Below are 14620 nucleotides of genomic sequence, written 5' to 3'. Positions count from 1 at the left end.
TTTCTGGAACATTCCGGGACTCTGGTGCCCTCAGGGAAGTGGCCACATTTCGAATGATTCTGAAACCATCCTTGCGGCACATCAAACTTCATGATTTTACAAAACAAGTTCATTCAAAGGCATTTCGATGATTTCAAAACGGATTGACCACTTTCTGGAACATTCCGGGACTCTGGTGTCCTCAGGGAAGTGGCCACATTTCGAATGATTCTGAAACTATCCTTTCGACACATCAAACTTCATGATTTTACAAAACAAGTTCATTCAAAGGCATTTCAATGATTTCCATACGGATTGGCCACTTTCTGGAGCATTCCGGGACTCTGGTGTCCTCAGGGAAGTGGCCACATTTCGAATGATTCTGAAACTATCCTTTCGACACATCAAACTTCATGATTTTACAAAACAAGATCGTTCGAGAGGATATCATTGACTTTCAGTAACATTCAGTAATAGAAAAGTAGGTATTAGAGAAGGCAGCATTTAGAAGATCTGAAAATTTCGAATTTATTAGTCTTATAACTCCCAATATATAAATTGAATGAATGCAATACTAGTAAATGAATCTGCCAACCATTTAATTCTTTTGTTCTGTATCAACTGTAAAATTTCAACAATGCAAATATTGAAAAGAAAACAAATATTGAAGTATCATCTACAAAAATTCTGCTTTATTCAATCTATTTTTTCTTGCAAGTGTTGCAAATATCGAACATTTTTTTCTACGCTACAGTTTCGACAAACAATCTCTCCACAGCCGCAGCACAATCTGTTTCCCCATGAAATTCGTCTTTTAGAGCATTTCTTACATCGTCGACTTTTCTTCAGGAATGCTTGATGCTTCAACTCCTTCTCTTCGGATTGTGCACATGAATGACAAATCACAAATTCTTTTTCAGTGCAATGTACTTTACACAGCTTCAATTTGCAGAACCTGCAGATTGCATCTGCGATACTGTTGCAGAATGGACAGATTTGCGTCAAGTGGCATCCATCAATGAAGTCGGTTATGTCTTTCGTGAGCTCAGCGCAGAGATGTCCGGTTTCTAACCGATCTCTTATGTAAGGAACCGTCAATTCCTCCGCCAAGCTCTGCAAAAATAATGATCGTCGTTCGTTTGAAGTTTTTCTCCAATCTGCATATACATGAGTGAATACGATGAAGGCGTTAAGGCAAGCGATGTCGATGAGTTCCATGAATATTTTCTTGGTCCATACACGGCTCCGTCGTGAAACCGTCATGTTCCGTGTCATTTGATCGCCTACGTCCACGGCACCTTTGGTTTTATTATAATACTGGATGACTGCTGGTTTTTCATCCACTCCATTCGGCTCATCAAACTCTTTGGTAGACAGCATTACTACTGGTTTCTTCCCTTTTTTGGTATAGTACGATGTGAGAGACTTTTGGCCATTGTATCCAACCAAAGCACTGCCGGGATCCCGATCTTTCGTTGCCAAAAATTCTGGTGGGATTGCTGGCTTGTTCGAGCGCATTGTACCGACGTATAATATTTGCTGTTCCCATAAGAAGTTAACCAAATCTGTACTGGTAAACAAATTATCCGCAGTCACTTCTCGCCACGTTCCGTGAAAGGGTGCGACAAGGTCTTTCACAACCCTCATACCTTGTCCTTTTTCTGGAACATTCCCTTGTTTACCAGTGTATACTTGGATATTGATGATGTAACCATCAGCGGTGGCACATATCCAAATGTGTAGAGGAGTTTTATCATGCACTGCTATTTCCCCGATCTGATCAAAGTTGTAGCAGTATACGATAAATAATCTCTAATAATGTCTGCATATTATGATAGTTACAGAAAGCGATATGTGAGAGATTCCCTCAATTTTCTCTGGATTTAATCCCTGGCTAAGAAATAAAAAGTGCTTATTTGAGGCTGATATTTCGTACAACTCGTATCGCATGCTGGGTGAATATTCAGAAAATAATTCCGATAGAAAGTGTAATAGCAAATAACATAACGAGGCTCATTTATAATCGCAATGTGACTGTTATGCGGTTATAATTATCAATGTGACAAAACAACTTGGTATTTTTTTCGAATTTTCTAGAACATTCCGACAGATTTTAGTAAGTTGATCGAAAGTAGTTTTTCTCCACGGTAATAACACCGAGATGTCAAAAATACCGAATGTGACGTATATGCAGTTATGGGCAGTTTAGTAAACTTAATTTTAGCAAAAAAGTGACACTTAGGTGTTGTGGTCATGACATTAAAATATAGTAACAAGAAAAACAAAATTTTGGTTTAGATGATGGTTCAAATAATAAATTATTATTTCTTACCTCTAAAGAGACACAGGCGCTCGTCAATGGTGAGATTGATGGGAGCAATGTAGTTGCGCAGACAGTTTTGTGCAAAAATATCAAAGCATTTTCGGATTGGCTCTAGTCTATCGTTCGAGCATTTGAATCGATCCGGACGTGTTGAGACATCGTCAAACCGCAAAACGACGTAGATGTCCTTGAATCGGTTCTTGGACATACTAAGCCGATAAAAATCAATTGACCATGCTCTATTTGAAGACCACATAGTGGCAACACTCATGTTGTTTTGATGATTCCTACCAGCGGCGATGAGGATTCCAATGAATGCCCACATTTCATTGATACTCACAGGCTTCCACCATGCTTGATTTTTTCCGGTGTAATAACGTTCTCCGTATAGATTTGTACAGCAAACTACCTCTTCAATGATTGCCTCCGATAGGAACGCTTTGAACGCTTGTGCAGCACTTTTCAAACTTCGCATATGTTCAGCAGGTCCAATTTTGGAATCATCGAATATTCCACATGGTTCTCGATCTTTTGGGACGTTGGAAGACCAAGTCATTCCGTTCTTTCCTACAAGCGTTCGACCTGGTTTGAGGCTGTAAAAAATATATGTTATAAACAGCTCTATTTGGAATGAATTGAACTTACCTTGACATCCCATCATCGCTCTCGTCCGAGTCATCAATATCGGATATTGTGTGATCCGAAATACAATCCTCTTCTTCATCACTAAAGTCATAACCAAAATCATCTGCCATTTTAATTATTTAAATTTTGAGTTCGAAACGATGGATATGGCGAACAGGAATTGTATACTGCAATCTTTACTGTGTTACCCGACTCGTGCATAACAAATCCACACAAAAGCACACTTACAAACACATCAGATTACGGCTACATGAGTTATAACTAAGACAGCTAAACATGCTGTCGTGTGATGCTTTCGTTGACTTTGGTTGCTATTTCAAGACGAAAAATTGAAAAGGCCTTATTTTAAAAGGTAAACAGAGAGAAAAACGCAATCTTTGTCACAAAATCTATCTCATTTATATTATATTACAATGTTTAATTATTGTATGATATTTTATCGTCCAGAAAGTATGCTTTCAGAATCAATTGAAATGTTGCCACTTCCCTGAGGGCACCAGAGTCCCGGAATGTTCCAGAAAGTGGCCAATCCGTTTGGAAATCATTGATATGCCTTTGAATGAACTTGTTTTGTAAAATCATGAAGTTTGATGTGTCGCAAGGATGGTTTCAGAATCATTCGAAATGTGGCCACTTCCCTGAGGACACCAGAGTCCCGGAATGTTCCAGAAAGTGGCCAATCCGTTTTGAAATCATCGAAATGCCTTTGAATGAACTTGTTTTGTAAAATCATGAAGTTTGATGTGTCGCAAGGATGGTTTCAGAATCATTCGAAATGTGGCCACTTCCCTGAGGACACCAGAGTCCCGGAATGTTCCAGAAAGTGGCCAATCCGTTTTGAAATCATCGAAATGCCTTTGAATGAACTTGTTTTTGTAAAATCATGAAGTTTGATGTGTCGCAAGGATGGTTTCAGAATCATTCGAAATGTGGCCACTTCCCTGAGGACACCAGAGTCCCGGAATGTTCCAGAAAGTGGCCAATCCGTTTTGAAATCATCGAAATGCCTTTGAATGAACTTGTTTTGTAAAATCATGAAGTTTGATGTGTCGCAAGGATGGTTTCAGAATTATTCGAAATGTGGCCACTTCCCTGAGGACACCAGAGTCCCGGAATGTTCCAGAAAGTGGCCAATCCGTTTTGAAATCATCGAAATGCCTTTGAATGAACTTGTTTTGTAAAATCATGAAGTTTGATGTGTCGCAAGGATGGTTTCAGAATCATTCGAAATGTGGCCACTTCCCTGAGGACACCAGAGTCCCGGAATGTTCCAGAAAGTGGCCAATCCGTTTTGAAATCATCGAAATGCCTTTGAATGAACTTGTTTTGTAAAATCATGAAGTTTGATGTGTCGCAAGGATGGTTTCAGAATCATTCGAAATGTGGCCACTTCCCTGAGGGCACCAGAGTCCCGGAATGTTCCAGAAAGTGGCCAATCCGTTTTGAAATCATTGAAATGCCTTTGAATGAACTTGTTTTGTAAAATCATGAAGTTTGATGTGTAGCAAGGATGGTTTCAGAATCATTCGAAATGTGGCCACTTCCCTGAGGACACCAGAGTCCCGGAATGTTCCAGAAAGTGGCCAATCCGTTTTGAAATCATCGAAATGCCTTTGAATGAACTTGTTTTGTAAAATCATGAAGTTTGATGTGTCGCAAGGATGGTTTCAGAATCATTCGAAATGTGGCCACTTCCCTGAGGGCACCAGAGTCCCGGAATGTTCCAGAAAGTGGCCAATCCGTTTGGAAATCATTGATATGCCTTTGAATGAACTTGTTTTGTAAAATCATGAAGTTTGATGTGTAGCAAGGATGGTTTCAGAATCATTCGAAATGTGGCCACTTCCCTGAGGACACCAGAGTCCCGGAATGTTCCAGAAAGTGGCCAATCCGTTTTGAAATCATCGAAATGCCTTTGAATGAACTTGTTTTGTAAAATCATGAAGTTTGATGTGTCGCAAGGATGGTTTCAGAATCATTCGAAATGTGGCCACTTCCCTGAGGACACCAAAGTCCCGAAATGTTCCAGAAAGTGGCCAATCCGTTTTGAAATCATTGAAATGCCTTTGAATGAACTTGTTTTGTAAAATCATGAAGTTTGATGTGTAGCAAGGATGGTTTCAGAATCATTCGAAATGTGGCCACTTCCCTGAGGACACCAGAGTCCCGGAATGTTCCAGAAAGTGGCCAATCCGTTTTGAAATCATTGAAATGCCTTTGAATGAACTTGTTTTGTAAAATCATGAAGTTTGATGTGTAGCAAGGATGGTTTCAGAATCATTCGAAATGTGGCCACTTCCCTGAGGACACCAGAGTCCCGGAATGTTCCAGAAAGTGGCCAATCCGTTTTGAAATCATCGAAATGCCTTTGAATGAACTTGTTTTGTAAAATCATGAAGTTTGATGTGTCGCAAGGATGGTTTCAGAATCATTCGAAATGTGGCCACTTCCCTGAGGGCACCAGAGTCCCGGAATGTTCCAGAAAGTGGCCAATCCGTTTGGAAATCATTGATATGCCTTTGAATGAACTTGTTTTGTAAAATCATGAAGTTTGATGTGTAGCAAGGATGGTTTCAGAATCATTCGAAATGTGGCCACTTCCCTGAGGACACCAGAGTCCCGGAATGTTCCAGAAAGTGGCCAATCCGTTTTGAAATCATCGAAATGCCTTTGAATGAACTTGTTTTGTAAAATCATGAAGTTTGATGTGTCGCAAGGATGGTTTCAGAATCATTCGAAATGTGGCCACTTCCCTGAGGACACCAAAGTCCCGAAATGTTCCAGAAAGTGGCCAATCCGTTTTGAAATCATTGAAATGCCTTTGAATGAACTTGTTTTGTAAAATCATGAAGTTTGATGTGTAGCAAGGATGGTTTCAGAATCATTCGAAATGTGGCCACTTCCCTGAGGACACCAGAGTCCCGGAATGTTCCAGAAAGTGGCCAATCCGTTTTGAAATCATCGAAATGCCTTTGAATGAACTTGTTTTGTAAAATCATGAAGTTTGATGTGTCGCAAGGATGGTTTCAGAATCATTCGAAATGTGGCCACTTCCCTGAGGACACCAAAGTCCCGAAATGTTCCAGAAAGTGGCCAATCCGTTTTGAAATCATTGAAATGCCTTTGAATGAACTTGTTTTGTAAAATCATGAAGTTTGATGTGTCGGGTCAAAAGGGGATCTTGGGCATACCATCTTTTAGCCACACTCTTCCCCTTGATGTTACTTCAAACAGATTGAAATTTGGTGGTCTAGTTTCCGAGAACGAGCCATTTGAAGCAATCAAGTCTCGTCCCGGGCTTTTGAGGGTTAAGGTGGAACAGTTTCGAATCAACTTCTAAGATTGCACTAAAACTTCAAAGGCACAAATCTCGCGAAGAAAGCATCCAACAACAGTGAACTTTTTTATTTTGGCTTTGTGCACTAGCAGAAAGCTTAAAATAAGAAGATCAGACACGTTTGCTAACTATTTCTCCAGTTTTGTGCCTTTGAAAACGTGAGTAGGGGCACAAGTCGGCCATTGTGACGGTCATCTTTGATTTCTGAGATGTTTCACCTTAAGGTGAATATGCATCTAAGCCAAACCTTAAAAAAGCACAAATATGAGAGAATTGGTAGAGGAATCTCTAAAAGAATTTCTGGAGAGATCCCTCTAGGAGTCCCTGAATGTATTCCAGATGAAATCTCTAGATACCTCTAGAAACCACTAGGATAATTACTAAGGTTTTCCTCGAGAAATCTGAGACGAAATTTTTGGAGAATCAGTTGAAAAGGCTCGTAATAGTCTCAAAAGGTTTCTCTGGAGCATGCTGAATCTTGTATCAAAATTTACTGCAAATAAGATAAGCAAAAAAGAGACTTTAATGATTATTTTGGTTAAAGAATGTAAAGACTTAAGAAATCTTATCATCGTTATTAAAATCGTAATTTAGCCCTTGTTCAGAACTTTGTCGATTTGATAACTAGTGACATATTTGAAGCTTTGTAGTATTCAGCAACTACAGAAGAGTGCTAAACCAATCTGCAATAAGTAATTAAACTTTGATTAAAAACGTCATGTAGGGGGATTAGCGGCATAATGAACACACGGGGCAAAATATACACCCCCTTGATCTCTGAGAATAAGCATACTTCATCAAAAGTTCATTCACTACATGAAATCTTTGTTACATTTAAAATGTATGACGGCATAAAAGTTAATTTATTGATTCAATTGTTCTGTGAATTTTGACTTTATGTTTTTCTCTGTTCAAAATTGGCATATAAGCAAGATGATAGAAGAATCTAATGTTTGAGCAAAATAACGAAGCCAGAGAGATCCTATTTAGCTATGATGAATGAGGGAGAGATCTTTTATGTATCGGATGATTGACAGTCATTAAATATTTTGAAAACAATAAATTTCACGCAAGTGTTCATTTTGTCCCGATACCTTTTTATTAGCCTTGTTTTCGACCCAATTTTCTATCTCACTTTTCTGACATATGATATGGTTGTTATTACTATGAATAAAAGTAGCACGTCGTACTAACATAAAACTTGAAACCTAGTCGGTGGTAAAATAAAAGTATTGCCATTTTATAGTCTTAAAAAAAACATTTGCTTAACGTGTCCATTATGCCCCTAATTCCCCTAGCATAGTATAATTTAAATTAAATGAAAGATATTTGTTCAAAATTGCGGATGCCTCATGGCTATATCATTAAACATAACTACTTTCTGTATATTTTGGAAGTTGATTTGTAGATTACAGATTGAAGATGTTCGTTCAAAACGATTTTCCCGGTGATCTTCTCAAATTCTCGGGTTTTCCCGTCTTTTTCCCGGTGTATTCAAATTCCCGTTTTTCCAGGTTCAGTGGCCATCCTGAATAAAATTCCCTGATAATTCCAGGTTTGCTCAGGTAGGTGATTCGCTACCAGGCCTGATTACTTCAAGATCCCTTGTGGAAGCTTCTCAATGAGGACTCTTGGAATTATGAGACGTAAGACAAATTTTCACAAACATCGATTTTTCATTTTAGAGATGTGTTTAGAGCTTCAAAAGGGTTGGGAACCACTGTAATAAAGAATATAGAATTACATTGGTTGGAGAAGGCTTTTATTATACCATTTAAGGACTGTTCATTTTATAAAGTGGACACCTTGTGCATGCTGTATCTTTCTTATTAATCAATTAAATTTCAATCGGTTTTTTGCACATCGTTCGACTAGTATTGTACAATGTTGTGATAATAAAAATTCTCCAAAATAATTAAATTTCACACGAATTAGATCGGTCGATTTTTTGAGGTTATCAAAATCAATGATTGTAAGAAATTGGCTGGAAAATTCGATAATTTATATTTTCTATTTTCAAAAAAGGCTTGTTCTTCGAAAGCATCATCAATCAGAAGCCTGATGGAAAAAATCAAGTTATTTTTGGAGCAACAATTTCACAGCTATAATAAAATCAATTTTCCCGTATATTTTTAAAGAATTTTTTTTTAATTTGATGGGAATTGATATGAGTAGAATTTTTTGTGTAAAAGTACGTCCTGACGGAAGTCCTAATATAGTATTAATATGAAAAATAACTTACGCCTTCATAGAGTTACTTAGTAAGTCCCCACGTCACATTCAAAGCACAACAGAAACACAATTGCTTTATTCTTAGAAGACCTATCAAAGTACACTGACAATCATCAAAATTGGCAACACTGCTGTAATAAAATCGATTTTATTTTCCACATATTATTTTCATAATATGTTATTCTGTGATTACCAATTGAAAAATTCGGAGAAAACTGTTTACAATTTGCTGTAGATCGATAAATATGCGTTCATGATTTTAAAAGTATGTGACTTTTTAGTAAAACGACCATAAACAGTAAAATTTATACTTAAGACTGTAGTTTAATCTCACGATTTAGCTTTCGTTTATACTAATATAGTTTCTTTAGTAATCCAAACTAGTTTTGAACACGCTTTTTACTTTTCTCTTTTGCTGGGAGTGAAAGGACGGTGTATCAGCAAATTTGGCCATAAATGGGTAAATCACTAAAGTTACCTAATGTCATAGAATGGTGGAATATAATTGATATTTTTAAAGCTTTACCTTTAGTAGAATAGTAAAGGATACAAACATACAATTTGTTCATAAAAATAAGGATTTTTGTTTTGCGAAAAATAATGTTAAACTTTGACGGACAGCTTTTTTTAAGAGTTTTTGGAAAAACTATTTAGCTCTTCAACCAAAAGCATTTTCAAAGATTTTATATTTTCATAGCATTTTAGAATAATAGGTCAACGATACACAGAAAACCGATTACGATTTTATCAATAAATAAAAAAGATATAGCATAAACAAAGTGTCCACTTTATAAAATGAACAGTCCTTATAAAACATATAAAAAGGTATGCAGTGCATCATCGTTTACTATTTCAAGAAACAGTTTCATCAATCAGAATATGAGAGCTTGACCTTTTTTAAGAATGAAGACAAGGTCGTTAACGTACAAAATAAAGAATAATGGACCCAAATGAGACCCTTGAGGAACTCCCGGTGTAACTTTAATTAGAATACATTTCACTCCTTTGTATCTGACTAGTCGAATAGAAAGCGTTTTTGAAGGCTCCTTCAATGTCCAAGAATAAGCAAAGTGATATTTCTGTTACTGAAAGAGTTTTTTTTCAGTTCAGTTACCACAATATGTTGGGAACCACTGCTAAGAGACAATCCTTTCGAGACGTTTGCCCGGCTCGAATCGAATGGTCTCGTGCAGCTTCCCGGCTATCTTTAGGTATCTACAAGTTGTCGATTGCTATCGTTTTTTTATGGGATGTTGTAATGAATGTTTCTTGGATCAGATGGGAGGTTGATTTAAATGTAATTTGGATACAAGCTATGAGATAAGGTTGATGGGGAAGGACAACAGTGTGGTTCTGATGACGGTCTGGCAAGATCCAAGTATAACACTCAAATCAGATTTGTGGGGGAGGGCTTAGAATATCTACAAAGTGACAAGTTCCGAAAACGTTTACCTTCATGTTGTTTTCGACGAGGAACTCGGACGAGCACAGCAAGTACACGAAATAGGCCCGGATCAGCTCGAAGGTGGTTTTGCTCTTGAAGGCCGCGTTCGGATCATTGAACCCGACGTCCAACGGATCCCTCTGCGGCGAGCTGGGAGGGTTCTGTTGTTGGTGTTGCTGTTTGGACTCGACATGGGCCCGGTTTGAGGTGGCAGTGGCCGCTACCGAACGGAACCGACGCTGGTGCAGATGTCCTCCGGCCAAGACCTGGCTAAGATAGCTCAATGAAGCCTGATTGGGATCGGCACTTAACGCATCACTTAAAAGGATACCACGTGGCGAACTGCCAGCAGGAGGGATACTTCCGGCGGTCAGCACCGAAGACGTGGAGGACACTTTACGCGAAACGAGACTATTGCAACGAGCGACGGAACGCAGAAACGCCATTACACAATGTTTACCAATTATTTTTGCCACCGACCGTTCCTGATGAAAAGAGGTCCTGTCTCACTCGCTGTTCGGCTTCCGAAAAGAAAGATAGGGGGGCGGGAAACGGATGGGACGTTTGGCCAACACTAATACTAGCAAGCAAGACCGTCTTTCTTCTTCCCCGTCGCGCACACGGATTCCGAGGGGGGAGACCGATTTTCGCTACTAAAAAACCTGGCAACTGCTGTTCTCTTCTGGCACACAGACAGAACCGAAATACGGAAGGCAGAACACGATTCGATTCTTCACCACATTAGGGATCGTTCAAATATTACGTAACGCAACAGGGGGCGGGAGGGGGTCTTACATAGTGTTACGGTCCATACAAAAAATTAAAATGTCCCATACAAAAGCTGTTACGTGGGGGAGGGAGGGGGTCTAAAACTGCAAAATTTTGCGTTACGTAATATTTGAATGAACCCTTACACAACGAAAATTCAGCGAAATTACGTAAACACTTTTTCCTCCTGTTTCACTCGAATGGCCACTTTTTGGACCACCGGTGGCAGCTCACAATCCCGGCAAGCACGAATTTCACACTTTTAAAGCAACTTCCACTCTGGAAACGGGAAAAATCAAATGCGTAAAATGACAACCTCGCGTTCCGTTTTTCAACGACAGACGGACAGACACAGAGTTAATAATTGACACCGAGAAAATTTCGGATTTTCCGCAGTCTCCAAGCTGTGGTCACGATTGTCGGAACGGATTGTGCTTTTCTTTCCACCTTTCGGACACTTTTCGCCGCAATATTTCACCAGACTGCTTATTTTTCACTGCTGATCAAACACACTGACTGACAGGACACTAAACTTCCGAGAGAAAAGTTGGCTCTGAAAAACGCTCCGAACGCGACCGCGAATCCACAGACAGTGAGCGAAATTTTCTTTTTCACTTGCGGCCTACTGGATGGGTTGCGTCGCGGTGCTCGCACTTCGGGTTCGGATTCGACGCGAACTCACGGAACTCACCGTCGCCACGACGGTCCCGTTGTGAGTGACTGGCTGCAACGGGGAGAGAGAGTGCACGCTTAAACCGAGCGACACAGCAAAAGTGGGCTGGTTTATCAATTATTGATCTTATTTTGTGCGGTCCGCAAAAACAAAAACAAGCAGACGAATCACGATATTATCAAACTTAAATAAAGCTAAAATTTTCCTTGGCAAGGGTTTTAGTTTATGGTCTAACCCTGGGAGGGAGACACAGATACTACACACGAAATATGAAACAACACTTTTCCAAACTGCAATATACACTGAACGAAATCTCCCGCTCCGTATTGAATGATTTTGCTTCATCTGAGCCCCATACCTATTTTCCGACACATTCAAGATGATTTTCATCTGTGTCAAAATCATCTTGTTTACAAATCACACCGAATGAAAATCATTCAGTCTTGAACTGATTCCCTTCTTTGTTAAAGATATCGAAAACTGAGTGATTATCATACGCAAACGTAAACAATCCCGATCGTACCCATAGTTCATAATTTCGAATAATTCAAAATAGAAAAGAATAATGAATAACTGCTGCTTTTTATCACATGTTTTATTTAGCTGCACAATATAAGTAATATTCAAACATTATAAAATATTGAGACTGCAGGATCAGATGCCTGTTCGTAAGCTACATGCCGTGACTCCATCCCGCTGATTGAATACAAAATCCTTGGTTCTGTTGTTGCTGGGGTTCTTGGTGGCACTCGAAATAAATCGTAGATGCTACGAATACAATAGATGCTAAAAACCTGAATATATTCCATTATTACACGTAATTACCTTGAAGATCTACACAAACTCGTTCTACAATTCGCATATTGACCACGCCGCAACCGCCATATTTACTATGTATGCAAGAATGATTCGATATTAAGGACCATTCATACGCCACATGACGTTTTATACAATAATTGAATGATTTCAATTCGGGGCATGGTAGGAAATAAAATCTGTCATTAGTTGCAAAATATTCATTTGTGTTATAGTTATTCAATTATCTACTCATTGTCATACCGATATATACTTATATTCATTACTAAATTGGATGATTTCCGTTCAGTAGTAGGTTGATGCATCATATGTTAACATATTCATTCAAAATGAAGAATACAGATATTTTCAGCCATCTGAATTACATATCATTCAGTTTGAGACAGGAGCTTTCGTTCAGTGTAGGCAGGCTTGAGGAAAATTGCCAGTTTTCATTTGTTGTGCACCTTCGATCTTTCTGGACAAACATGCGAAAATGGCCAAAGTTTTCTGTGCATTTTATTTTCATTTTTGTCGAAAAGAGTTAAAAGATGCGTGTTTGAATACTTTATATTCAATCAATATAAAAGGTGCTATTGTGACATAGATTTTGGATGTGCAGGAATTGATTTTCAACCGATTGTTGTCAACTTTGGTAAAATGCACAATTATGTTTTGATGAATTACGCGCTTTTACCATGTTTGTATACTCTTCAAGATCTGGGCTCACAGTGACAGTTCGTGACATCAAAATCCGTCTCACCTTGATGTACAGACATTTTGAATCGGTTTCTCCCTCCCAGGTCTAACCTTCAGAAAATCTTTGCCTCAAAATATTCTATAGGTAAAAAATGCACTATTCTGGATTTAATATTTTATGTAAAAAAATCCTAGGAATCCATCGGAAAGCGTATGAGAACACCTTTCGTGGCTCTTAGCCATTAAGCCTCAAGAATCCATCCAATCGTTAGCAATTATCAAAAACGGAAAACCTTTTTTTTTGTTCAAATACAAAGGAATCTTCATAAAAATCTATCATCACAATCCAGATAGCAAGTGTAATGCAATGATAGATTTTCGCCCGGACAAAGCAGAACAATTTTGAGCATAAAAACTGTTTGTTTTACTTAACTCGTTTATTTGGCAGGCACGGGTGCCGTAGGGCATAACAGAGCCGAAATCTTTTCTTTTCTACATTGTTTATATTTTAAATATTGTATTTATTTATTTTAAAAACTATGTTAGTTTGAGGAGGTTTTGAGGTTAGTAAATACATTTATACAACAGGAAAGGGAAGGATTTTTCGGGATTCCTTAAGCTGTTTAGATTACTATATTGATGGGACAGGATGTCCAGATCTGTAACGAAACTAAACAGAAACTGTTTGTGGAAGACACGCCGAGAAGAGGACAATTTGAAGGGGGAAAGGAAAAAACAAGGAAAGAATGACAATCAAACTCGGATATTGATACGCTTCAAAAACAGGTAGATAAAATTCATATATTCCAAATCAAGGCCCGCCAACACTTCCCTAACAGATTTCTGTAGTTTTCTCGGATCCGGAGAGTATCAGTCAGTTCAGATCTAATGCCACGATGCTCACCGCATCCCCATACGATATGTTCGATATCCTGGTAAGTCACGCCGCAAACACAGAGATTGCTTTCTGAAAGCCCAATACGGTGGGAATGCGCGTTTAACGAGTAGTGATTGGACATAAGCCGACACTGACAGGAATGAAATCACGGTTCATGTTCAACCGCTTAAACCATTTTTTTTCGACACCTGTGGAAATATGGAATGCAGCCATCCACCCATTCGTCCGTCTCTCCATTTTTGTTGCCAGCTAATCATGGTCTACCGACGGGCCAATGAAAAAAAAAATCATCGAAGGCGATTTGACGCTCGTAAACATCGCCTTCTTTAGCGCCTACCTTAGCCAGAGAGTCCGCTTTCTGATTACCCGGAATGGAGCAATGGGAAGGGACCCAAGCTAGGGTAATAGTGTAAGAGCGATTTGGCGAAGCACTCAATGCTTGGCGTGTACGCTGAGTGCTCCATTGACCGAACAGTCTCCAGAGAGCTTAGACTATCGAAAAAAAAATGAAGAAGTGCTCGGGTGGGAGAGAACTTGTACTCAAAGGCGTAATGTATAGCTGCTAACTCAGCAACATATACAGAACATGGCTTTTGAAGCATGAAGAAGGCGCTATGAAAAACGTTGTAAGCACCGAAACCAGTGATACATATCATCCATTTTGACCCACCAGTAAGAACTCTACATATTGGTTTAATCATAATTAACTTAACGTTCTGTTGCGAACAAAAGGTATCTTCAGGCGATGTTTGATTGCAATCATCAAACGTGAGCGAAAACGATGTGATAAAAATTTGTCAGAGTTACCACCTATCATATACAGTTTT

General features: G+C 38.9%; 1 protein-coding gene across 21 annotated transcripts in view; it reads right to left on the bottom strand.

The window, feature by feature from the left end:
• The window catches only part of LOC5577947 (proline dehydrogenase 1, mitochondrial), a 91680-nt gene extending 80345 nt beyond the window's left edge, over nucleotides 1-11335 (bottom strand). For 3 of the 21 annotated variants that reach the window (XM_021848733.1, XM_021848712.1, XM_001663569.2), the window contains exons 1-2: nucleotides 10875-11334; nucleotides 9969-10691 (exon numbers count right to left, since the gene is read on the bottom strand). In XM_021848733.1, the coding sequence (XP_021704425.1) occupies nucleotides 9969-10406 (438 nt within the window). In that variant the 5' untranslated portion in view covers nucleotides 10407-10691; nucleotides 10875-11334. Of the gene's footprint in view, nucleotides 1-9968; nucleotides 10692-10874 lie in introns of all 21 variants that reach the window. The other 18 variants (XM_021848720.1, XM_021848721.1, XM_021848728.1 and 15 more) reach the window with 18 other exon arrangements.
• Between the last annotated feature and the right edge of the window lie 3285 nt (nucleotides 11336-14620).

This window comes from Aedes aegypti, chromosome 3 (assembly GCF_002204515.2).
Source record: "Aedes aegypti strain LVP_AGWG chromosome 3, AaegL5.0 Primary Assembly, whole genome shotgun sequence".
In the NCBI taxonomy this organism is placed as follows: domain Eukaryota; kingdom Metazoa; phylum Arthropoda; class Insecta; order Diptera; family Culicidae; genus Aedes; species Aedes aegypti.
This window is presented reverse-complemented; position numbering and strand designations above follow the sequence as displayed.